Source organism: Wasmannia auropunctata, unplaced genomic scaffold (assembly GCF_000956235.1).
Source record: "Wasmannia auropunctata unplaced genomic scaffold, wasmannia.A_1.0 LD335903.1, whole genome shotgun sequence".
NCBI lineage: Eukaryota > Metazoa > Arthropoda > Insecta > Hymenoptera > Formicidae > Wasmannia > Wasmannia auropunctata.
The window spans coordinates 1,440,259-1,465,870 of NW_012026987.1; the positions used below are offsets into that span (position 1 = coordinate 1,440,259).

At 42.4% G+C, this 25,612-nt stretch overlaps 3 protein-coding genes across 8 annotated transcripts; 2 read left to right on the plus strand and 1 right to left on the minus strand.

Moving 5' to 3' along the window:
• The first annotated feature begins 1,324 nt into the window (after positions 1-1,324).
• LOC105455333 lies at positions 1,325-3,080 on the plus strand. Of its 2 annotated transcripts, none has more exons than XM_011698578.1 (4): positions 1,325-1,747; positions 2,455-2,573; positions 2,654-2,767; positions 2,861-3,080. In XM_011698578.1, exons 1-4 carry the CDS (start codon positions 1,541-1,543, stop codon positions 2,919-2,921), a joined length of 501 nt encoding a protein of 166 aa, XP_011696880.1. In that variant the 5' UTR covers positions 1,325-1,540; the 3' UTR covers positions 2,922-3,080. The 2 variants fall into 2 exon arrangements, with proteins under 2 accessions (XP_011696880.1, XP_011696879.1); XM_011698577.1 differs by having other exon boundaries at positions 1,326-1,747; positions 2,452-2,573.
• A 792-nt stretch (positions 3,081-3,872) lies between these two features.
• On the plus strand, positions 3,873-11,116 carry LOC105455334 (MTSS1-like protein). 4 transcript variants are annotated; one of them, XM_011698579.1, is made up of 13 exons: positions 3,873-4,175; positions 5,152-5,213; positions 5,491-5,564; positions 5,712-5,796; positions 5,907-5,998; positions 6,087-6,373; positions 6,481-6,780; positions 7,051-7,179; positions 7,570-7,726; positions 8,056-8,358; positions 8,436-8,575; positions 8,663-9,024; positions 9,167-11,116. In XM_011698579.1, exons 1-13 carry the CDS (start codon positions 4,104-4,106, stop codon positions 9,861-9,863), a joined length of 2,760 nt encoding a protein of 919 aa, XP_011696881.1. In that variant the 5' UTR covers positions 3,873-4,103; the 3' UTR covers positions 9,864-11,116. The 4 variants fall into 4 exon arrangements, with proteins under 4 accessions (XP_011696881.1, XP_011696883.1, XP_011696884.1 ...); XM_011698581.1 differs by having other exon boundaries at positions 7,657-7,726; XM_011698582.1 differs by lacking the exon at positions 7,051-7,179.
• A 1,030-nt stretch (positions 11,117-12,146) lies between these two features.
• LOC105455335 (alpha-2-macroglobulin-like protein 1) lies at positions 12,147-24,568 on the minus strand. 2 transcript variants are annotated; one of them, XM_011698585.1, is made up of 25 exons: positions 24,293-24,568; positions 23,521-23,693; positions 21,648-21,889; positions 21,257-21,373; positions 21,014-21,180; positions 20,817-20,925; positions 20,390-20,623; positions 20,067-20,309; positions 19,496-19,827; positions 18,984-19,345; positions 18,507-18,658; positions 18,268-18,421; positions 17,953-18,100; positions 17,489-17,717; positions 16,973-17,178; positions 16,339-16,688; positions 16,017-16,261; positions 15,680-15,931; positions 15,184-15,576; positions 14,812-15,049; positions 14,547-14,719; positions 14,242-14,443; positions 13,392-13,736; positions 12,973-13,197; positions 12,147-12,876 (listed from the first exon to the last, which is right to left on the minus strand). In XM_011698585.1, exons 1-25 carry the CDS (start codon positions 24,376-24,378, stop codon positions 12,674-12,676), a joined length of 5,580 nt encoding a protein of 1,859 aa, XP_011696887.1. In that variant the 5' UTR covers positions 24,379-24,568; the 3' UTR covers positions 12,147-12,673. The 2 variants fall into 2 exon arrangements, with proteins under 2 accessions (XP_011696887.1, XP_011696886.1); XM_011698584.1 differs by having other exon boundaries at positions 14,032-14,443.
• Positions 24,569-25,612: the final 1,044 nt, after the last annotated feature.

Sequence of the window (25,612 nt, forward strand, 5' to 3'; positions counted from 1 at the left end):
TATATATATATATATATAACATACACACATATATATATATATAACCGTATAAAAAAAATTTTTTATAAAGGGAAAAGAATATATAATATAATCTGAGACCCGACAACAAGAAACGTATCGCGCACGCATGGGACACGAGGGTGGCGGCTGATCATGTCTCGCTCCGGAATTTCCCACACGGAATGCTCCATGGTCAAACGACCGACAAATGACATTATTTGTTCCCTTTTTTCGAAAACATCACTTGTTTGTCACACTTGCTCGAACGGAAATTCCGGAGCGAGACATCATCAGCCGCCACCCTCGTGTCCCATGCGTGCGCGATGCGTTTCTTCAAGAAAAAATTTTTTATAAAGGGAAAAGAATATATAATATAATCTGAGACCCGACAACAGTTACGTAAAACTCATTGCCAGGTCACGCACTGAACTTTGCTAAATTATTGTAAACGGAAAATAAAAGTATTTTATCGAAAAAAAAATTATTTTTTAATTTTAATTTCACGATTATAAAGAAATTCGAGATTCACAGGAAATTGCGGCTGAACCTGAGGCACTTGAGATTCACAGGAAATTTCCTGAACCTCCTCAAGTGCCTCACATGCAGCCGCAATTTCCTGAACCTCGAATTTCTTTATAATCGTAAAATTAAAAATAATTTTCTCTTCGATAAAATACTTTTATTTTCCGTTTACAATAATTTAGCAAAGTTCAGTGCGTGAACTGGCAATGAATTTTACGTAACTGTTGTCGGGTCTCAGATTATATCATATATTCTTTTCCCTTTATAAAAAATTTTTCCTGAAGAAACGCATCGCGCACGTATGGGACACGAGGGTGGCGGCTGATGTTTAAGTTCCTTACATAACGCAGTGAATTTTGGGCCGCGTTTATTGAACACACAGCGTACTAAAAAAAAAGTAAAAAGTATAATATTTTTGCTTATTTTCTATATTAATATATGTAGAAAATAATTTTTTTTACATTGGCGGTCTAATGTCTTTATATCATTAGCACACAGTTAATTGTTAATAATTAAATAATTGATTCTAATTACAAATAATATTATTTTCGCTCATCGGGATCAGCCGCACGTCGTCCCGGAATTTCCCGGTGATCGAAGATCGAACGCAATCGAATTTTACTTTCTATTCGTGCTTAATTCCAATTAAGATCTTTCTTTGGCAGCTGCACTATTCTGCTACAATTTCCGCGCTCGAGATGAAATAGATAAACGGAAAGCGTGCTTCTCATTGGTCTCTCTAGTTAGTAGTTCAACATCCACTTTCCAGAGGCGCTGAAACCAGCTCATCCACCGCCCTCGCAGGTAAATCGCGGGAGAATTCTCGAGGATTCAATTCGTGTGCGAGCTACAGACCAAGGTGGTCGAGTGTTCTACTCAGTTCTACTTACGCTTTAATATTGCATTATTCGACTAAATTGAAAAGATTGGCAAGAAAGAAGAAGAAGAATAAGGGGACGTCGACAACGACGAGAAATTTCTCGAGAGACGTTAATAGCGAGCGTTAGCGAGAATAGCGATGGAAAAGAAGACGGAGATCAACGAGCTCGATAGCAAGATGATCAAGGGCATGGAGGACGTGATGAAGATAAATGAGAAGCTGAAAAACAGCACGCCGCCGGACAACAAGACTGAGACTGACTACAAGAAGAAATTGCTTCAGTTTCCGATGTCCCCGTTGGAACCGATGTCGTCCAAGTTCAATGCGTTAAAGGAAAAGTACAAGGTGAGCACCTCTTGCCGAGAGCATCTCTCTCTCTCTCTCTCTCTCCCCCAATTTTAATTTAGCGGAATTGCGATTTCGTTAATTACTCCTGCTCGATTCCAACGCGTGACGCGCTCAGTGAGAACGCACCCTTAGGCGACGCCAATGGTGGGAAACACGTGTGATCATCCATATATATATATATTAATAATCTATATACCTATATATGATGGAAACACGTGTGATCACCCCGGGGAGGATTAATTATATAATTGAGAGTACCCGTGGTACTCGGAGCCTAAGGAATCTAGAGGGGAAGGAAAAGAAAGAAACTAAATTCGAGGCAATGGCAATGACTCGAGACAGTGTCACGCGTGACACTGTCTCGAGTTCGTCATTGTCTCTTTAGTTTTTCTTTTCCTTCCCCTCTGGATTCCTTAGGCTTCGAGTACCATGGGTCTCTTAAGTTGTTTTCAGAACATCTTCGAATCGCGCTACATAATCGTATGTTCTTCTTCGTGTGCCATAGGCCTAGTTTACATTGTTAAATTAATTGATAGGAGTATCAGGTTGGCGCGGACTAAATTTAAGTACTAAATTTAAGTACTAAATTTGGTACTTAGTACACGTATCAAGTGCTCGGTGTAAACTAGGCCATAAGCTTGTCAGTACATAGGCAATCTATTTTACATATACATTACATATATGAATTTTTCGGCTTACAGCAGGCTGCAAATATGGGGACTGATCAAAGGTTACAAACTGTATACGAGTGTGTAAAACCTATTGTTACCAGCTTAGTCCGATTAAAAGGAGACTTGGCTACATTGGACTATGAATTATATCTGTAAGTATGATTGAGATAAAGTTTATTTTTATGCGCGTAAAATAATTATTAACCTTTAAATTTGTATTGGATTTTTACAGGCAAAATAAAGACACATTGAAAAATATGTCATTGCATAAGAAAATTAACGATGCGGAATTAAAGGCTTTAGATGCCCACCAACAACTTTTAGTCTTGCTCATGGTTATGGAGGAGTAAGTATTTCTTATATCTTATATCAGTTATTCTTATATCAGTTTTAACTGTGTTTCACTATAATAACAAACTTTGTTACTTTGTTTTTACAGCAATGTGCCTCTGTCTCAACTACCGCCCGAACCGCTAGCCCAGGCAAATCCAAAAATTTAACTGTGTAAAAAATATCTATGTATGTGTATACTAATAATTTTATTAATAAAATTATTAGTATACACACAGATTTTTGTATTTTTGTACTAAGGAGGTTCAAGTGATACTCTAGTATATCAATAAATCTAGTATATCAATAAATAGTTTATTGTAGTATAATTGTATAATAAATAGTTTATATAACCCCACTTATCGGAGACTGAAACCCCACTTGGCGAAGATTCGAACCGGATACTTTTATTGGGAATGCTTTGTAGTCGCTTTTGGGATGAACCGCGTCGTTCGTGTCGCATCTAGCTATTCGTGCACCATGAAAGCCGAGGATGAGCAACATGGCGGTTGCACACGCCAGTGCCCAGTACGCCACACACCGCACATGAAAGCGGCGGAAGCGGCGCTAGCCAACCATAGCCAACTGCACGGTGCACACAGCTCCATGGAATCCGGAAGATGTTCCCCATCTGTCTATCTCTCTCTCCTTCTCTCCCGCCTCTCTTCCTTCCCACCCCCTGTCACGCTTTTCCCCACGGGACATAACGATTAGGCGCATAGCGAATATACATCGATCCTGATTTCTAGAACGGGGTCACCACGCAGGGGGCAACGATCCAGCGCGGCGCGGCGTCCGCGAAAAACGATTCGCGCGCGAAGCGAGCGGAGCGAGTTCGATTGTCCGTCCCGTCCGTTCGTTGGTTGACGGTCGCGTCGTCGTGCGCGCCTCCTCGTCCGCCGTTGTCGTCAGTGCCGTGTCAGTCGTGCGTGTTGTGTTTACAAGCGCGAGGATGATCACCTCGCGCTGGTAAAGTCTACTCTCGCGACAACGGGCGTCCCGCGCGTCGTGGACGCGTCCACGCTTCACCGCTGTCACGCCTGTCACTCTCGTCTCCTCGTTTTCCCTCGTCCGGGTGTTGCTTGTTCTCTCCGCCCTCCCCCCCTTCTGTCTCTGTGTGCGGTGTGTGCGCGCGTATATCTCTCTCTCTCTCGCACTCTCCGTCTTGTTCTTTCGCGGGTCGAGAATGACGGGCCGCACCGCTCGTCCCCGCTGGCGGCGGTGCGTCGTTTTCGTCATCATCAACGTCTGCCGCGTCGACGACGCGGAGTGAACCCGTCGCGAGAGCGTCCCTCCTCGTGCCACCACCTCGTTCGGGATTCAGGCCAGAGCCTGCCTGGGAAGCGCAAAAGATGGATGCGACGATAGAGCGGGAGTGCAGCGCGTTGGGCGGCTTGTTTCAGCAGATCGTCACTGACATGAAGGTGAGGAAACGTTTCCGTTTTATTTGGGCTCGACCGACCCTTCGCAACTTCGCTCCGCGCACACCTCTCGCGTTAGGCCGTCCGTCGGAACGATGTTTACCCTGGTCCCTTTTGTAGAGTTTTCATGATTCCTGAGGATTAAGTTTGAGGACGTTTACGTTTAGCCTGCTGTGATTTCTTCTCTTTCCTGTTGCCTGAAAATCCCGATTGCGTTATTCTTACGGATTTCTCTGTGCAATAATAGGTATCGGTTCTTTTTCAAGATTTTTGCATTCCTGGAAATTCCCCTTTCTTTTGCTTTGGAAGGAATATTTGGGATATTTTGAAATATATGTTTACAATACAAATGCAGTTTATAAGATAGATAAAATGTATTGAATCATATGAGTAAGAATAGAGTAATTGCTGGGAGAAGTAAAATCAAAAGATGTTTTTCTTTCAAATGAGGAAGAGAGTTAAATAATAGTATCTATATTTTATATATATATTTTTTGTTTTTAGGCAAAGCATTCTTGTTTTGTAGTTCAAAGCATTTTCTTACAAATCATCACTATTGTCAAGACAGGCTGATTTGCTAATTGATACTCTATTGTTTATAGCTTTTTCTATAATTTCTTGTGAAAGCAAGTGCTTTGACTTGAAGCAAAATACTCTAATTGTCATTCTAATATTATTTAAAATGTTATTAAATAGCTTTGAGAAAACAGGAGCAGACACATTTATTCCTATGAGTTAGTTTCTCTTATGAATCATAACATTGTTAGGAAATATGTTCTAGTATGTGATCTAGTATTACATATATATATATATAGCTGAACAAATTATATGGGCGTGTGTGATTACAGCATCTGTTACCAGCATATCAGTCTAGATTACTGTTTGACTAACGCAATGAAAACTAATATTAGCTATGCTGATCATTAAATAGAATTAAAACTCTTGCATGCATTATAATACTCTTGTTTCTTTTTTATAGAATGGAACACCACTTTGGGAAGATTTGATTTCGAAAGCTACAAAGTTACACGCGAGTTTGAGGTGAAGAGATTTTCTATATAATTTCAAATATGTTATTATATTTTATGTATGTAATAATTATGCAAGTTCAAATGGAAAATTTCTGTGTACCAAAGATTTTTCAAAAGCATATTTTTGTTGTACATTTATTACATACTTTAGACATATTTTCAACATTAAGAAAGGTTCTACACATTTGTTTTGTGTTGCACATTTTTGATAAAAAGATAGAGATTGAAATTACATGATTCAAGGAATTCTAGAAATATTTATCTTTAACGTGAGATATGTATTGCAGAGCTGCCATCCTGGCTATTTCCGTATATCTTGAGGCTTTTCAGAAAATAGCGGATGCTGCGACTAACGCTAGAGGTAAGTTCCAATTGATTAATTGAAAATAAAATAAAGAAACTTTCAGTGTCTGTAATTTAGACATTAAAATTGTTAAATGTCTATATTGAATACATTTAAATAGACAAAAATAAAATAAGAAAATATATTGAAATGACTGTTATTAAGGTGCAACTAAGGAAATCGGGACGGCACTGACACGAATATGTTTGAGACATAAAGCGGTAGAAACTCGTATGAAGTCATTTACCAGGTATGTTAAAAATGTCCCGCGTACAGCTTAATTAAGTTTTTTTTTAAATTTCCATTCAGTTAATTTCCGAACATTCTTTGCACTTATATTTACTGTTTGCTTCTTTTAAGCGCCATTATGGACTGTTTGGTGCTGCCTTTACAAGAGAAATTGGAAGATTGGAAGAAGTCTTTGATCAATTTAGACAAAGAACATGCCAAAGGTTGACGATTGTTACAGTACTCTGATAAGCCACGTATATTTTGAAGAAGCCTTCAGTCTTCTGTAATCCGATATCCCGCTATTTTTAGAATTCAAAAAGGCAAGGGCGGAGCTGAAGAAACGCTCCACCGATACGCTACGTCTGCAGAAGAAGAAAGCACGAAAGGTACAAGTTCACTTACACGTACAAGGACAGTCTCAGAGCCACGGGACGTGTTCCGATGTCGAGCTCAATAGGATGCTAGAGTCATCGGCGGCGGTTGTCCAGGAGAAAAGACTGAGTTTAGAGGAAACGGAACGTAAAGCCGTCCGTGCGGCCCTTCTCGAGGAGAGGGGCAGATTTTGTCTCCTCGCCCGATTCCTGAAACCCGTGCTCGTTAGTAGTAGACATTCTTAAAACTAAACACATATATTCATATTCACATTCGTTAATCGACGTACAATGGCGATGATCTAACACATCATGCATAATCAACTGTTTAGGACGAGGAGATAGCGATGTTGGTGGAATTGACGCATCTGCAAGAGGTCTCCGATCAATTGCAAAAGCACGCCGCGTCGCCGCATCACTTACCGCCTGCATCCGAGCAGGTAATAACGGACATAAAAGGTTGCGACGTTACTCAGTGGTCATTGGCTACGCCGCCGTCGAGCCCGTCGTTGTCTCTCGGATCGAGGAAGAGTTCTATGTGTTCGATCAGTTCTCTAACTAGTAGCAGTAGTGGATCTTGTAAAAGCCATCCGAGCCCGTCCGGACACCCGTGGCACAGATCGCTTTCTCAGGTAATTAACCCGCATCGGCGATATCTTTCATTTCTTCTATCTTTTCCTCTTTTCACCTAGAGTTTTTTTATTCTCTCCACGGACTGATCCGTTAGACGTTTCTTTTTTATGTCGCATGACACGTGTCAGCACCACCGTTAGTGCATCAGCTGCAATGCACACCTAGTAGTAACACGATCATAGATCTCTTACAGCACGAACTAATTGCTACGTTTTTTTTTTGCCCGAGCTTTTTATTGTATGTGGTAGTCGATGTTGTACTCGTTATAGCAAGTTGGTGTCAGGCCCGCCAGCATCAGCGGCATCGCGTCGCTGCGCCACTTGACCGGTGGCAGTTCCCGCGACTCCGGTTTCACGTCACAGGACACGTTGTACAACCAACCGATTTCCGAGCATCAGGTAAGGTCGTTTAGCGATTAGCGAAATTACACGGTGAAAATAGTCTTCTCAGGGACAGGCGATACGTGCGCAGCGTGAGTCGTCTCGTTTCAACGAGCTCTCTTTGAAAGAACGTTCAGTTTTCGAAGTAGTCTAGAATTAAAGATCGATTTTATAAGTTTGAAAAACCAAAAATTCACGTTTAAATCACAACGGCACAATGTAGAAGATTCAAAGTGTGAGACCCAAGTTTCCATCGCCTAGTGACCATGCTGTTAGATCTGCTTACGTTTCCCAGTTTTTAACGAATTCTGTAGTTCAACTTTTTAAGAATGCATTTTTATTTTGTCGTTTATCCTCTATTCTGTATTGTTCGACGGTCGAAGCTAAAGAGGCGGCTCGTGTTTTTAGGTGTCGAATGTGTCTTCTCTAAGTAATCAAAGTACCGGTTGCACTGTAACGCGACCCGTGACAACTTCTACTTGGCCTGATTTACAGGAAACGTCCGTTCAGTACGACCGGCAAAACCCGGGTGCGGTGAACGAACGGCCACATACCATTTCCTCCGGTAAGCGGTATTTTTACACTTGTACAGTTGGGGACAATGAGGTTGCGATACTTTTTTTTTAGTGAGTTTTATGAACGCGTGGTTTTTAACATTTTAATAATGTTTCTCAAGTAATACTAAATAAATGATATAATTTGATGTTGGTATTAACATTTGGTACAATATCATTTTAATTATATGTAACATGTTTGTGTGAGTTCACGCATTTGTAAATTTACTGAGAAAAAAAGTGTCGCAATCTCATCGTCCACGACTGTATGTTCGTCACGGTAATCCGATTCGCGAACTCCGATTCAGTCACGTTTATTATTTTTTTATATCTATTTTAGCGTACGAAAAGGGGCATCAGAGACCGGCGCTCAGCGTCTACACATTCCAAGCTCCGGACCGCGACGGTAGCGGCGGTTGCTGCCACAGTCAGCCTGCCTCTCCGGTTTCCTCTTCCTCCTCATGTTCTTCCTCGAATCAACAGCTGTCCAGGGTGCAGCTCCGTAGAAATAACAGCGGCAGTCGTCCACCTATACCGAATAGGTGTTCTAGTTTGGAACGGCCGACGATTCCGTTGAAAAACGAGCCGCCTGGGAGTCCTCGAAGCAAGCCGAAGTTACCGCTTCCGGCTCATTTGGCGAAAGGTTTGTTTTGACATCGATACGTAAGCCATATGAATCGACGTTTCGACGTGATATTTATCGTTATAACGATCCTGTAGAATTGGCGAGCCATCAGCTTCAGCAGCCAATGTACGTAAACATGCACGAGTTGGCGAATCTAGCTGCCAGTCGTGCTCAAGAGATGCAACTTCCGCTGCCTCCCCCTCCGGCTCCGTTAGCAGCACCAGGAACCGACAAGGTACATTAAGCGACAAAGTATACAAAGACGAACAATATTTGAAAATAAACACTTTTATCGTTGCTTATGTTCCGTTTAATCGTGCAGACCACCGACGTCCCGGAGAAAGACGCCGGCAGTCAGACGTCCGAGTCCAGTTTGGAGTCCAGCAGCGGATACGGAAGCCAAAACACTTTGCCGCATTCTCATTCGCTTCAAAATCAAAACGAGAACACGTGGAACGTGCCTGGCGCCGCGGCCACGTTGATGACGCGCAGAGGGTCGGCGCAGCAGGTGAGCAGACCGCCGCCGCCGACGAGACGTACGTCCACCGTCATCGCCGCACCCCCGACTTCGTCCGTTAATGAAGATCGGAGCGAGAACGTTTGCGAGGAGACCGAGAACCTTCCTCCGCCGCCTCCGTTCCTTCTCGAGAGCTCCTCGCCCAACGTCAGCCCTCTGCCGCAGAGGTAAAAATCGACCTTGCTCTAGTTTTTTTATTTTAGCTACGATCAATTGCTCTTTAATTAAAGATTTCAATACGTTTTAATCTCTTTTCATATCTTTACGTAAGTCTACAAAGTTCTATTTAATGCTTCTTTTTTTGCGTAGATCCGTCTCGGTTTCCGAAACGGTGAGGACTCTGACCGAGCTCCGCCACACGCCAGCCAGTCCGTCGCTCTTACGAAAGGCTACCGGACAGCAGCAGAATCCTTCGGGCATTATTCCACATAACACCGTGCTACAGATAACTCGTTCATCGGTCGAACGTTCCTGCTCGGCTGCCCGTTCGGCGTCCCAGGAACGCGGATCTGTCGCGCAAACGGCCAACGTAGCCGGTGGTTCTACCGCCAGCCAAGCTACTGGTCAGGCTACGGGCCAAGGGCAGGGACCGGGCGGCGTGGGCCAGGGTTTCATGGCAGTGCTCAATGCTAAACTCATCGGTACCATAAGCAGCAGTGCCGCAGCGGGCGGGAACGCGAGCGGCAGCCCGAAGTCTCTCAGGAAGCAATCGCTCTCGGAGCAGCAACAGCAGCAGCAGCAGTCCAGCAAGAACGTGAAAACGGCAGCTTCCGGCTTTCTCGAGACGCTGAATGCTAAACTGGCGCAGCAACAACAGGCCCTGCAGCAGGCGGGGAACAACGCCACGAGCAGATCCGCGAGTATCAGGCGCATCATGGGTAATCGCGTGCCGATCATGGACCCCCTGCAGATGAGAGACTCCCTCATGGATCAGATCAGACGCGGTACTCCGCTGAGGAAGACCAGCGGCCCGATCAACGATCGTTCAGCGCCCAAGATCTACTGAGTAATCCAGCAGCGACCTTCGCGTAAGTCCGTAATAACAACGTCGCGCGTTGCTTCACGAGCAACGTGCGGTGCTCATTCTAATAACGTAATTGACGCGCGAGATACGATGAGAGCCAGTCGGATAGAAACCAAGCATCTTCCGATTCTTCGTCTACATACCTTCGCGCATCAGTTTCGAATTACGAATTGCGTAAGCGTACCGAGGCCGCCGAGTTGCGTTTTATTGCGTCGCTGTAATTTAGCCCGTCCCCACTGAGAAATCTCCCCTGACAACACGCAAGCTCCATATTAAATCGATATATGATTTATTGTACAATAACAAGGGCGCGTTATTATCGAAGGCAAACGCGCAATTAAGTAAGAATTGATCCGGGGGGTAATTTTGCGTAGGTTTAAACGGCGTTATATATAGCGATTATATTGTAGTGTAATAATCCAAAAAAAAAAGAATGCAGCATGTAGGAAGATTTTTATAATGCGTATTAGTGTTTAATAAAGGAAAACTGATTTGATTAGGGAATTGTCTCGTAAGATCCGTACCGATACAACGACAATACTCCAGTACAACTTGTGTCTTATAGTTCTATATTTTTTCTGCTTAACACAGCTTGACACGAAACGATTTTCTTATTGATCTATTATCGCTACTGCTTAGTATGTAAACGAATGATACGAATGGGGATCCCTAGCGATCCCGCGGGAAAGTCATACATAATTTAATATCGAGCTTGTGTATTCGAGTCGTGAAACTTGTAAATGCATATCCACGTAAGATGTTTAAGGTCTTACACATATTTTACAAGTGTTTTCATTCTTTTTTTTTATAGGAAAGGCGCGAGTTTGTTTTGCTAGTTTCTCTTTTAGTTTTCTCTTTTCGTTTTTTTTTTTAGTAATAATATAATATTTATTTATACTTTAGCTCGTTTTTGTTTAGTATTTCCACGCTTAACTTCGTCGGGATGGCCGTTTTTCCCGGTAGTGTATTCTCCGCCGTCGAGGTGTAGCTCTCAGTTATCGAATCGGTGGTACATCTACTAATAGTGTATACTACACGACATCTCTCTCAATGTCGATAAATGTTAATAAGCGTATGTGTCGCGCCTTCGCGAAGGTGATGTATTTTACGGTCGTCATCGCTTGCAAGCTACATTCACTGCGTCTCTTGGCGAGTTCAAAGGAAAAGAAAAAAAAGGAAACGTCCCCCTTCCCTGCCCCGCTCGATTCCCGGGCGAACGTCCCGAGATCCGAGTATTTGCTCCGTTATCGAATGTTAGAGATCACGTCGTTAGATTTTTTTCTTCTTTACACTGTATCCCCATCCTCTCATCTCGTTTGCGTTTTACTCATCGCTCTCGCCAGTGCATGCTCGCCGCAAGTATACACACTGCCTATACTCCTGTCTTGGACATCCGCAGTCGAAAACACGTGTTTCAGTCATCTAGCGCGAGATATAGACGGCGAATACCGATTATTACTGCCAATTACATTTCATCCTTTCATTCCTTTACGTAGTTAAGTTCTCAATGGTTACTGTAGCGAGCCAGCGCGATGAATAGTGTATAGTAAGCAATAGTTATATATGTTTATTTATTTCAAGCATTTAACTGTATACAGCGTGAATAATAAAATAATAATACTTCCAGAGATTCTCTCTATCCATTTGATATTTAATAGTGCTTGTCCTTCGAAAAGTGCGAGATCTGATGTTGTACGAAACGGAGGGTATAGATTCGATTAAAGTATCGTTTCGCTGATGTAGAGCAAAGTCATATCAACGTTAAATGTCAAATGGACAACATGATCACGGATTAAATCTCGTATTAAATAAATAATCGTACACATACACATTAGAACGAGACACTATTTATGGTAGCGCGAGAATTCGCGGCGGGTGATTGCTCATTTTTATTAATTATTACAATACGATCAAACATGTGGGCAACAAATAAAGATACAACACACTTTCGTTTGAAACTCAAAGTATTTTCATACTCAATTCTATCATTCTTGTACGCGTAAAAAATGATTCAAATCGAAATCTGTCAAATTTTTCTTTGTTTAGAAAAAGTTTTTCTTAAAAACATCGTTTTTTGAACCTTGCACAGCCAAGTCTCTAAGAAAATATATATAATTTCCAAATATTTAGAAAAGCTAGAAAAGTTAATTTTGCGAAAAAATTTTTTGTGTATACCCACCTTAAAGTATAGTGCTTTAATCGATAAATCGGTGATGGAAAATACATTAGAGATATATTTTATGGATGCATTAAATTACCCAATTATTATGTCATAAATCGCTGTGCTTTATTTACAATTTATTTAACTCGTTAATTATCTGCTATTCACAATTACGAGAATTAAACGATAACGTAATATAATCGATAAAACGCAACTTTCGCTGTAAAAATGACACTTTATTTTATTCTATAGGTATTATGTTTTCTCATCGCACACACTTAATGTAGAATGTGCGATGTCGAGATATGTGTACGGTGGGAGATGCAGAAGAGTGATTTGCGATGAAAGTTCAGAGAGAGTGTATATTCGATTATACAATACCCTGTGTGTTAAATTTACCTTCAAATTACAGACGTGCTAAGATCAACGATTCAAATTACAACGACAAATTTATTCGATTTATTCGAAATATCTTATTCTGATTTAAGTGGGCGTATATTTAATTTTCGTACGCCTGAAAGAGCGATCAAATTCTTTTCTCGATTCGTTGAGTTTCGCTGATTGCGATGCATGACGTGTTCCATTATTTCTATATTTATATTTAGTATATTCTCGACGGAAACGCCGAAGATCAGTCAGCTATAGGGAGATTAAGAAATGTGCTATTATCTCGATTCGCACACGTTGCTCGAGCGTCCGCTATCTCACGTGGAACACCGCCAATCGGCGGTAATCCGTATATAGAAGCCTGTTCGTCTAAGACGTATTGATAATGCGAGCGCTTTTCAAAGTTTTCGCCGTCCTCGAAGTGCATCACTAGTGCTAGACTTCCAGCTATATAACATAATTCAAATTATAAATAATTATAAATAATAGTGGATATATATTAACGATAGTGTATATACATATATTGTTCTTTACTATACTTACGATTATCTAAAGGCGGGCAGGAACAATTGGGACTTAAGATGAATGGGATCGTCGAATGCAGACGCGTGATTTCGCGTGACGATTGCATATCTAAGAGAAGTCTCGCCTTACGTAATCGTCTAATCGCCGCCTTTGCAACGCTACTGGCGGAGCAATAAAGATCGTTAATATTCGACGGTAATTCATCGGCGCATACGGGGCAAGACTCGTTCGAACTAAGAGACGCTGAAATAAAAAAAAAACATTCAATTTGATATATATAACGAGAAAGATAGATTTTGCCAATTAATTTCTAATTTAAAAGAAGCAGCAAATTGAAAAACATATGGGCTATACTGCATGTCTAAGGTCCAATTTTTTTGAATGAAAATTCTGTGTTTTTCAATCTTATGTCATAATTTTCACGCCTATTTACATACATAACGTTTCCGTGTTGCTCAGCTCCACTTCCAGTTTCTGATCGGTTTCATTGGCCGCATTCGACAGTGGATTGCCGTCGAAATGTACGATGTCGGGTTTCACGGAAACCGGCACGGGGCCCTCGACGCCCTCGGGAGTCGCCAGTTCGTGGTCGACCACGACGAAGAGCGGGTTCCCGTCGAAATCCGTCGCGAAAGGATCTTGATCCGGTCGGTTAAAAGTTGCGAACGGTGCCTCCATATCCTCGAGATCTATGTTAGGTGGCCCGAGCCTGTCGAACACCGGATTCAGATTGATGTCCGGCTCGTCCGGCGTTTGACCGCTTCCAGCTTCTCTTTGCGGTACTGAGAAATTCGATAAAATTCAGAAAATTGCGAAGACAGCGTTGCGGCGCAAGAAAAAGAAAAAGAGATTTATCTCGAGAAAATAACGAGAATAATTTAGCCAAAAATTTCGAGTTTATATTCACACGCTTATGTTGATTTGTTAAAGTATGCTTCTCCTTAGACTTGCGCACTGGAAGCGTACTTTAATACATTTCCATCAAATCGCGTAAATGTATAGATAGAAGATTTCGATGTAAATCGTTCTCATTACTCTCGAGCTGTGTACGTAATGTTCGTTAACTATCCATATTACCGGACGCGATGCCGTTATTGTTGGCTGCATGAACGTTCGCAACGGTATCGATATCGTCGCTATTTACTTTGAGATTGGAATTTTTTACCGGAGGGTTATCCTCGCTTCTAGACTGTACCGATTTCTCGTTTGTTACTTTGTCACGGGGTTTCTTGGCCAGACCAGTTTGCGGCTCTAGTCGAGATAGAACAGGATTCTGAGCCGCGTTACCTATAATCTGTTCTATAGTCCCGTTTCGATCGTTCGGGACTTCGATCGCCGGGACTTTTTTGACCTTATTCTCCCCTTTTTCCACGATATTTTTCTTCGCGGTGTCCTTGCCTATTTCCTGTACTTCTATCGGCACCGGATTGGGCACCTCCACTTCTTCACTCGGATTGGCACTGCTGCAAGTCGCCGCGAAACTATAGCTCTGAAAAAAAAAATATATATATATATGTAATAAAAATTACTTATTTTTATACATTTTATTTTGTAACATAACGGATTATGAAACAATATACTCGTAAACTTACGCTAGATATCGACAACTCTTGTTGATAATAATCATAAAGTTTCACATTCGCTGGTTCCAGCCTGTCCACGATATTTTCTCTGGTCACCGTGAACGATATACAGGTCTTTTGATTCATTAACTTGTCGAAGTAAATGGTGACGATACCGCGATCGTCCTCGAAACGTTTCACTTCTGCAAATATATTCGCGTGTCGGACACAAGTTAGGAATGAATTTTATCTTATAGTGTCTCTTAACATATTCTTGCATGATTGCACCACTCACTTGTGGCCGGATCCTCCAGTAGAGAATGAAGACTCGTACGGTCCGGGACGTATCCGCTTACCATACCGATCTCTAGCAATGCCATGTTACTTTCCCCATCTGCCATCTTATATCGCGTGCAAATTGTAATTTTTTGCCCCGAGCATTCGTCCAGCCACATCGAGGGCGAAGCGGCGTTAACCGAGAGATCGAAGGCTTCGGAGCCGGTCACGTGTGCAACGTTGTACTTCATATTGGTCTGAAAAGTTTCACGTTTCCATGAAATATTTATATTTTCAAGGCACTACTCCTCGCTAATACGAATAATTTTTGGTTTAGTGTGAATATCGCGTATGTCTTAATTATGATATCCTACGAAAAATGCGAAGCTACCTGTACTAAAACGCAGCCTTCACCCTCGGCGAAGATCTCGACTGCCGTCGGTAGCACGGGCAGATGGATCTGCGTGAGGACCATGCGATTGTCGTTATGCATTCTGTACACCTGGTCCACCTCGCCGGCGGTCACGAGCACCGAGAGGTCCGTGGTGTTGCTCGACATCACGGCGGCGTACTTGGTGAGCGCTTCCAGCCCGAGCACGGTGTCCTGCGTGGACGTGAAGCCGCCCGCGGCGTTACGCTGCTTCGACATCCAGCGGACTGCCTTCAACGCCATGACCATGTTCATCTCGCCGCCTAACTTCACCAGCGACAGCACGGCGTACGCCGTCATTTCGATGCTCAGTCCTAGCGACGGTTTGTGCGTGTCCTCCCACCAGAGAAGATCCTGGCAAACGAAAATTTACTATGAAGACCACGTCGATTGAGATTCGCTTTATACGCTCTCGTTAACGTTAAAATTACAGCTGATTTTGTGAAAATATTCGTACATTGTTCCGCGTCGCACGTCTCATAAGCGATACCATGCTGTCGTTCGCTTTCGGATGTTCCAGTAACGTTAAGGCGTAGGTAGATAAAGCTGCCGTATACATGGTACCGCCGTCGTTCTCCATTCCCTTCTCCAGGCAATGCAGAGCGTTATTAATGAGCGACGCTGTTAACGGCACGCCCGATTCTAAGAGCGAGATCAGTATGTAAGCCGTTAATGCCGAGGAAGAAGTGTCGTCATCTTGCAAACCGCCCTGCGAACATATTCGAGAGTATTTTAAGATTTTTAAGTGTCACTTCTTCTCTTCGGGAAAGAATTGAATGCCGCGTAAGTAATACCTTCATTTCCTTGTGGAATACCCTGCCGACCACAGGGAAGCATCCATTCTCCAATTGCTTCTTCACCATCCATTTTACAGAAATCTTAAGATCCCGCTCGTCGATGTGAATTATATTTTTCGCTTGGGCGAAGGACTTGATCACGAATGCGGTGAGCCAAATCGAGCTACCGTCCTCCGAGCTTTCCGGACCGAATGCGGAGTACGAGCCGTCCGGATGTCTGTATATTAATTCGCGCTGGTATCCTGTGCCGTGCAAACACAAATGTATAAAATTTATCCTTAATCGCGAATTAAAATCGGATCGAGATCAAGCCGCGCACCTTTCTCCATATTTTTTATCGCTTTTGCTCTCAGTTCCGGATTGTCAATTCCAGTCGCGTCCAAATAGCCGATCACGTGGATGTTCGGAACGAAGAGAATCATATTTTGCTCGCCGCATCCCATCGGCAAGCGAACGAGCTTGTCTAGATTCTCGAGAGCCGGACCCAGGATGTCTCCTATCATGGACACGTGTGCTCTCGCGCTTTCGGGCACCAGATCGTTGGGTAGATCGAGAATCCACGATATGAAAGAATCGTCGCTGAAGTCCTTCGGACAGAGGAACAGGGATTTCGTCGTCTCTACGGGGAAGCCTTCCGGTAGCACCAGTATTGGCTTCACAATCACATCCCTGAGAAAGCGTACGAATTGTTAAATACTGTCGATACTAAATACGATTCTTGTTCCACAGTTTCTAATTTTTAGTATTTAAATGATTAAGAACTGTGTATTTAATGAAATCACATTTTTCTTAATTCAATCGAAAAGGGAGAAATTATACTCTTATCAAAAACTTATACTTTTTGAAAAGAAAGATATCTCGAATTTTTATACTCGTGGCGATTCGTATGTTTTTAAAATTTTTAAATATTCATTCAATTGCAAGCAGAGGAACGTTCGAGTTGATTCATTTACCGTGTATACACAAGTACTTCCGGGCCGCACGGTTCCGCATAATCCGAGTCGATCGAGGCGGAAACCGTGATGTTAACATCGCCGAGAACTCGCGGTCTGAGAATATATTCATGCACCACGCTGTCTCGTGGTTTTACGCAAAACGAAGCGGTTGCGTGCGACAGATGCAAGTCGAGCCCCGTTGCGTCTTCCAATTTGATCTTGACCTGCGAACGTCAAATCATCGATCAATTATAACATATCGACCGGTTACTGTAAATGCGCCGGTTACTTTCCGGTTACTTTCAATGTGCATCCAATATGATCTCTCAATTATTCAGTATTACTAATGTATATGTAATGTATGTAAAAGTATGTAAAAAGTATGTCTCAATTTAATTTTGTACAACTACGTTAATATTCGATTTGTATTTCGTCACATTTTTGTAATAATGTCTGTCTGAATTTTACGAAAATTTTATTTCACTTGAGGTGCTTAAGGGTAGAACGAGAGTGAAACGAATGTCGAAAACTTACCGGCAAACTGTGTTGCATGTAATTAAATAAGGAAACTTTCATGCGCAACATTTCTCCACGTTTCACGCTGTACGGTAAGCTGTAGTCGAGGAAAAACGGTTGGAATCCTGTGATGGTCGTCGGCGGTGCTATTCCAAGACCGTGCGTAGGTGAAATACACGCGGTGTACCCGATCCAATCGGTGATGGTGTGAGGTAGGGTACGTTCTACCGTCACTTTGCCTTCTTTTCTGTAAAAGAGTAAAAAGAAAAGAGAACGTACTAAGACGATATGAATCAAATAAAGCTCTCGAAGACGCTTTCTTATTGTACTTGTACATTAAAAAGCGCAAAAATAACTTGCTAATGTAGCCGCTGTACATTTAAAAAAACGAGAAAATGAAATAAAATTTAAAAATTAGTAGGAGAGAATGAAGTTGCCTTTGATGAAATGCATTCTATGAATTTAAATATATATGTAGGTACCCTGTCGGCACTAATTCCCACAGCCACGTTTCGGGGAAGTAAGATCTGAGGGGAGGTTGATCGGACGCTTGATCCACATATCCCTGCTCGGGTCCCACATTTAATAACGGATACGCCATGGGCAATGTCTTCGCCATTTTAAACATTCCTGCCGAAATAATACATCGGTATGATTTATTTTATTTATACTATTTTATTTATATTTTATTTATATTATTTATTAGCTAAAAATATAGCGAAAGAGGAGAGAACATCTGTTTATCTATCTATCTATCTATCTATTTACGAACAGGCGATTTTTTTCTGAACACGCACCAGCGTCCGTTTCCATTTCCGAGGTTGCCGAGAGAAAAGGAATTGGCAGCTGTACCTTGCTTCTGCTTCTGGACCTACCCCTACCCCTGCGACCGCGAGGAGGACAGGGCCGCGTTTCGAGTACGAGATCGCTCATCACGACAGCACCGAAGTCCTGAAATACGAGGAAAGATCCAATGGACATATAATTACCCTTCTTACAATTTTAGAATTTAATTACATTTCCAGAAAGTTCTCACATCGAACGCCTGTATGGCATCTACGTAATTCACAAGCCCGCCGTTGTACACCGTTCTTCTTCTTCTTTTACGCGCCCACACGGGTGATTCTTCAAAAGCGGGCATTGGCAAATGATCGAATTCCGTGTTGGTTGTCTCTTCGGTCGTTGAAACTGCGAAGAATTTATATGCCGAATCGCATGAACTGTTTTACGTTAAGTGGGTATCGTATAATAACTTTACATTAACTCAAGTGAGATATTAAATCGCACAAGCACTTTTATTTTGTAACAATAGGTGATCTTAATTAAGAATAGAAAATCGTTCCGAGTATTCCAATGAAATTCCGAGTATTATGTCTCAAGAATAAGTTTATCAAATCATTGCAGCGCGGTTTTGAGTAACGCACATTAAAAGACCCAACAAAAATATCTTGAAAGAAACAAAGGATTAATGTAGCGTTATATTTGACTATTTGTATCTCGACACCTTGTATACCTTTGCAATGAGTCCACGACCAAATAGGACGCGACTCCGGCTCGATATGGAATCTCTTTAGCTGCGCGAAAGTCTCGTCAGCGTCGATCAGGTTCACTTTGGTGCCCGCCAAGAAACGAGTCGACTTGTCGACCGCTGAGATACCGCAGAGAGACCAGGGCGCGGCTTCCACGTGGTACTGTGTGGCCGTCCCCGGGGTCTGAGCGTCGGTGTGCCAGGCGGTCTTCACTTTATTCTCGAAGCAGTGCCCCACCTTGATGGAATACGTGGTAGCGACGATCTCGCCGTCCGAACGAACGTAGTATAGCAATAATTCGGAGACAGGTGCCATAGACGGGGTGATCTTGACGCTGAGAGGGAATCTTGAGAAACAAGCGATCGAACGTGAGACACCTTGAAATTGATCTTAACTCTTTCTTTAAATAAAGACAAGATAGTTTGGCGCATCCAAAAATTTTTCGAAGATGCATTTCATACTCGTGGGGTATATTTACAAAAATGGAACACATTACCTGTGAGCAATTGTACTCTGATCGGTCTTATTTCCTGACGACTCGATGGCGCCTAACAGGTTCCGGAACTCCGAATAATTCAAGACCGTGTCTCTGGTCGGTCGGTGTTTCACGTGACCGTATATTAACAGGTCCCCCTTGGAATTGATCGAATAATGGAAGGAAATGGATTCGTTGGTCTTACTTTTCGCCGGTACCGTGTACATAACGTTGAACGAGTACTTTTCGCCGCAAACGATCGGTTGGTAACCCCGAGCTATCGCCAAATAGCTATCCGACGGTGAAAACCAAGGATTCACTTCGATATGCGCTGACGGTTGATCCATGAAGACCTAATTGCGATTTACAATAAATTACAAAAGTGCGCGCGGACGACTTCATGCTTATATATTATAAGCAGTATTTTAAATTACTCAAAGATTGTATCTAAATTCTTTTCTTGCAGAATAATTCATTTTCAAATTAATCAAATGAATTATTAAAAAATAATCTGATATAAAAAGAATATTCTGTATATACACTCAGAAAATCTTTTCTTAAATAAAATATGAATAACGGCTGTTCGACGTACTCGCCAACGCGTGTCCGGCGAATAGTATTTCGTGGGATAGTCGATACCGGTCGCGACGAAGCTCAGCAGGACGATGTTCCTGTGCGGCGGCGGTACGACAAAGTCGACGAAACCGTCCGACGAGGATGTGAAGTTGCGGCATTCGACCACTACACGAAGCCACTCGTCCTTACCGCGCACTCGCACGCAGAGCTGGATCTTCTCGTGCGGCGCCGGGGTGTTGTCGTGCCGCGAGACACGTAACTGTAAAGAGAGATTTATTTTGCATTCCGCGTATGCGAGAAATTAGAACGAAATTATCGAACGTCTCGCGATATCTCTACCTTTCCGTGATACGGCAAGCCCAGTTTAAAGTATTTCGGCGTGTACGGTAGGAACTCCAGCTTCAGAACCTGATGCACGACCACGGTCCGACTGATCGTAGTCTCGACTATGCTGGTACCGGTCTCGGTGAAGTTAGCTATGAGGACGATGTTGTTCGGTGCCACTTTCCATTGTGCGAGACCGAGCACCGCGCCCGACAGCACAAATTCGGTGCAGCCATCCGGCGAATCCAGCTGCAACGAATTAAACGGCTAATTTTTTTAATCTGTCGCGAGATACCGCGAATCTCGCGACGTGTGTCGTATATTATGTTTATAAAATATTAAACTTGATTTTTATAAATCAGATACGATTGGAATCGCTAAAACAGTATAATTTTTTTAAGAATAAAGATTATAATGGCCAACGATCGAAGGGACCACTGACCTCCGTTTCGTAATGTATTTCCGGGAGATTGGGCTTCCGTCTCCATGTCGGTATTTGAGGCGTCGACTTTAAGAGTAATTTACCTTTGACCGGCTTGCCGTAGCTGTATCTGTAATAACGTGATAACGTAAGATGACTTCGCGTGGACACGGTAAACGCTTCGATTCGTTACCGATTATCGAAACGAGCATATTTACTTTGCGCATATATTCCACGTAACATTCTCCGCGTCCGCGAGAATGTATCCCGGTGAAGTAATGGTCACTTGGAATCTCGGTAGAACGTATTTCTTCACCTCGAACACGGTCGTGTGGATCAGTTGCGGTTGCGATCTTCTCTTTTCCACTTTAATTTTCCAAGTACCCTGCGGCACAAACAGCATTCTTATCATTCTGTCGTTATCACGTTCTCGTTAAAGACCTCGTTTAAGATCATATTACCGGGGTTGGTTCCGGAGATAGAGCGAATTTTATTTGCGCCATTCCGTTTTCGGTACTGACGTTGGCCCATTGCGCCACTCGCACCTCGGATGGATTCTCGATCCATACTTTTGGTATCTAGAAAGAGAGACAAACTCGATATTATATTAAATAAGAGCTCTACTTTTCTTTTTAAAACCGATTCTATTATTAGAACTCTATATGAATAAAAATTGTCTCCCTTTATAAACTATATTATATTATTACGCATATATATGAACAAAAATTATATCCCTTTATATATATATATATATATATATATATTATTATTATTATTATTACTTTACAACTAACGAGATAGTTATTCTAGCGTTAATACTTATAATATATTTTATATTAACGAGCAACAAACCGTTTTCTTCCAGGGCTTTAAATCGTGCTTGAGCGTAAGGATTCTAATGTTCACATCTTGCCCGGGTTTGTAGACCGGCTTATCTGTCTCGACGAACGTGATTAGGGAATCGTGCTCAATATAAACTTCCTTTTCGTTTTCCACGACGTAGTCAGGATATTTGTCGAACTTTATCTTCAATCGTAATCGTCCATTGAAGTATTTCGTGAAGGGTACCGCCAGTTCCAGACATGTCTCTATCCCTGTAAACGTTAACGAAACCAATGTCCAAATTTACTTACTCCTATATACTTTTCAAGCACAAAACATTTGAGTAAAAAACAGGAAGAATACAACATTTAATGATTGCAAATTCGCGAACGAATCGCTAATATAGCATAATAAGAATAATAGCGTGCGCAATTGCGTAAGTTGATTCGCTTAATCATTGCGCCGACAGTCGCGGCGTTGAGTTACATGTCAACGCAATTCGAACTATATTCGAATTAAAATAATCAAGTTTAAAGGAGAATATTTCCCTTTATTTAGGGGATATTTTTAAAACAAAATAAAAATATTTTATTTTCAATATCTAATATAGAGGATTAAATAAATATATCTCTGTGCACAGATATGCGGAAATGATTTGAGCTACCTTGCTGAGCGCAAGTATGAGTATCGAAAGATGTATATATTGAAAAACAAAATGAAGACACTTATTAAGCATTTTAGATCACTGATTATCGCATAGAGTCTTCGCTCGCGTAATTTACTTCGTCATAGTTTACTACACCACGCATTTCCTTTTTAGCGATTTATCCACAAACTTTTCCGCGCGTCTGCGGCATCAATCGGCACATAAACGATAAACTCGGACCTTGATCAAGCCCCGTACTTGTTGTTCATCCCGTGCATAACAATGCAGATGGGTTTCCCATGTGATCCCGAGCGATTGCTTATTTCCCCTTCGGAGAGAGACTCGGCTCATTTAGCTCCCCCGCAGGAAGCGGCGACAATTTCAATTTATGATTTGTTTAAAGCGCCCGATTCGAGCTGCGAGGGAAGAAGGAGGAAAGACCGGGACGCGGCGCGTATTCAGGGGGGCGTAGCCGGGCCCGAATGTAAATTCACTGTTAAACTTTCCTACTCGTGAAATGTAAACTTTTTTCAGTTCTCCATCGTTCTTTCGAAAGATCGGACATTCATATCCGGCGTCGCGAGCTTTCTTTTCTTTGCCGTCTCTCTCTCTCTCTCTCTCTCTCTCTCTCTCTCATTGCTACGTCCCTGAATTCGACGTAGGAATCCGCGCGGTATTTTCAACGATTATGCGTTATCGCGCGTCGCGTGCGCGATAACACATCGGGTCGTATTCGGATACCCGCGATTATCCTCGGACGTAAATTCGCGCGACCGAGACTCTGTACCTGAAGAGTAGAAGATAAGTCCAGGGATATTGTAGGACATCAAAAACGCAAAAAAGCTCGATAAATAATGTAAAAAATAATCTTTATCTCTATAACAAATTTTAAAACCGAGGTATTCAAATTTGTAAGGCACTCGGGATATCTAAAGAGGAAGACCGTATATATTCGAATAATCACTATGTTTCGAAAATATAAGTTTATCTAGTCTAGTGTCGTCAACGGCATATTGGGATCGACTGCCGAATTCCTCGCCATTAAGTCATCGCTGTATCGCGCGTGTTTACATCGTCGAATTTCGGCTACACGCTTCGTTCTTCAATAAATTATACATCATACTTTCACATTTCGCCAATTCTGGATTATTCTATGAGAACTCAATACCACTTCAATATACCGAAAATTGTCGAATATTTGGAAATCGAACGGGTTATTTGTCGATTGCGGAATCCGAGGCAGAAAGATGCACTTGCCTGTTTTGACGACGCCGCTCGTCCTGGTCAGTACCTCGTCTTCCGCGCTCGCATCCGCCGGAGATAGCAACTCCAGGATAACGTGCGCCGGCGGCTCGAGATTGTGCAGCGACAAACAGCCGCTCTCGGTTTCGCCGGCCAAGAATCTCCTCGGCGCGGTGAATACATATCCTCTAAAAGACAACAAGCCGGTTAAACCTACACGGGCGCGAGAAAACGTAATAAATAAATGTTTAAAAAATTTCGTGGGGGAAACTTTGAAATAATTTCTTTTGCAAAGCCGAATATTATAACTGTCTTATAAATCACGAAAAAAATGTAATGTTAGTAATTGTACTGACCAAAATTACTCGAGAAACTCATCTTCACGACATTTACAAAAAGCATAAAAGATATGTTCTAAAGTCCACTTTACTTAAAATAACTACTTCACTTTAATTCAATGCCAGATATTTTTAAAAAATATCAGAATCTCGTAATTTGTTATGTGCACCGTCTTTAGAAGATCTTTCAGATTTTCCTAGTTCCTTAACGGCGTCTTATATTCTCGAGTTTATCACAAGGAAAAATCGATGTGGCTATTATTAAATTATTGCGCGTAACGAGTGTTATTCTCGGTCAGTCAGCGATAACGGAGAATCTGCGGAGAGAATCCGATATCCGCGAACACGTAGTCGACAATCGAGAGAAAGGGTTGCCCAACGCGTTATTTTCGCGAAAAATGAAATGCCAAATTGGGAGGAGGGAGGGGGGGGGTAGGGGTGGTCTTTACCGATTGGTAGTCGCGCCGCTTTCCGCCCCGCAGGGCAGGCAGAACAGGCAGAGAAATGCACAAGACACGATTAGCTTAAACATCATCCCGTCTCGGGAATTCACGCCGGTACGACGCGCGTACTCGATTTTCGAGAGAATCGTCAGATCGTCACGGGCATAATTAACGAGAGGCGCACGCTGCGACGCGCTTCCTCCTCCTTTCCGGCGCGAGAGGAGCGACGTTGAGAGGAGCGGCAGGGGGATCGACAGCCGACAGAGAGGCTGCGGATCGACTGAAGGCGCGACTGTTCGTGCCGGCTACTTTTATCATTAACCCCTTGAGCTCGTGCAAGGAGAGGAGAGAAGGGTTACGAGTGGCGGATTAATTCGCGAGAACCCCCCGTCCACGTCGCGTCGGCCACCGACCGTGCGATGCTCACAATCAGCGCCCTTTTCTACGTCGCCCGGCTTCGTCGGAATTGGCCTTTCGGGAATTGCTCATTGACGATGCCACGAGCGCTTCTTCCTTCACACCCCGCGATCCTCCCTCGCTCCATATATTGCCAAACTTCGTTCCTCCTGATCTCCGCCAGATCTTTGCGAAAAAGTTATGTCCGACGCTTCGATCGAGAATTTGTTCTTGACGTCTCAGAACGATCTATTATAAGAAGCGCGTCTGCTGAAAAAAAATTACATTAGAAAATAATGAAAAAAAAACAAATATATCCCAAAAAAGTTGTTAAGACATCTGCTCTTTTACTTTCCAACAATATCTAAAAAATATCCAATCTACGAACAACTTCCTTTAACTTCTAGTTTCTAGGAGCTAGGAGGATAATCAGCCGTGATTAATTATCAGCTCGTTTACATCCGTATAACAATGGCAATAGATACGTCTCCGAAAAGATCCTCACAAACGTATATTCAATAAATTCAATAATAAAGACGTATTTGTCCCCCGGCCTTGGAATTGTGTTTTGCCAAGTCTAACGATTATCATGTGTATCACGTGAAGTGGAATTCCCGCCAAGTGTTATTCCAGATTTTCTAATGATTTTCTCTGTCAGACGTAACTCTCGTAACTCTCGATAACCCTCGCCGTATCACCAAGGCGCGCCGCGTTCGTGTCCGCGGGTTATCATACGCGCGTTCGCGTTTGCACGCGATCCTGGCTCTCTCCCCAATTAAGGAGAACAGAAAAATCAAAATTATATCAATTTGACGTCATATTGACCGAATTGACATATTTTTTAATTTACGTCGCGATTAAAATCACGATTTGACTTTAAAAAATAACTTATATTGTACGTTTTTTTTATAATGTCGATCTTTTTTAAAA

What these genes read in the sequence shown, in the direction of transcription:
- LOC105455333 (XM_011698577.1), top strand. Translation starts at nt 1,541, where the DNA reads ATGGAAAAGAAGACGGAGATCAACGAGCTCGATAGCAAGATGATCAAG. An exon ending in CGTTAAAGGAAAAGTACAAG is followed by an intron (nt 1,748 to 2,451) that starts GTGAGCACCTCT and finishes TTCGGCTTACAG; the next exon opens with CAGGCTGCAAATATGGGGAC. An exon ending in TTGCTCATGGTTATGGAGGA is followed by an intron (nt 2,768 to 2,860) that starts GTAAGTATTTCT and finishes TTGTTTTTACAG; the next exon opens with CAATGTGCCTCTGTCTCAAC.
- LOC105455334 (XM_011698579.1), top strand. Translation starts at nt 4,104, where the DNA reads ATGGATGCGACGATAGAGCGGGAGTGCAGCGCGTTGGGCGGCTTGTTT. An exon ending in AGACAAAGAACATGCCAAAG is followed by an intron (nt 5,999 to 6,086) that starts GTTGACGATTGT and finishes CGCTATTTTTAG; the next exon opens with AATTCAAAAAGGCAAGGGCG. An exon ending in GATTCCTGAAACCCGTGCTC is followed by an intron (nt 6,374 to 6,480) that starts GTTAGTAGTAGA and finishes TCAACTGTTTAG; the next exon opens with GACGAGGAGATAGCGATGTT.
- LOC105455335 (XM_011698584.1), bottom strand. Translation starts at nt 24,378, where the DNA reads ATGATGTTTAAGCTAATCGTGTCTTGTGCATTTCTCTGCCTGTTCTGC. An exon ending in AAATACATTACGAAACGGAG is followed by an intron (nt 20,624 to 20,816) that starts GTCAGTGGTCCC and finishes AATTCGTTGCAG; the next exon opens with CTGGATTCGCCGGATGGCTG. An exon ending in ACTGGAGGATCCGGCCACAA is followed by an intron (nt 14,720 to 14,811) that starts GTGAGTGGTGCA and finishes ATATATTTGCAG; the next exon opens with AAGTGAAACGTTTCGAGGAC.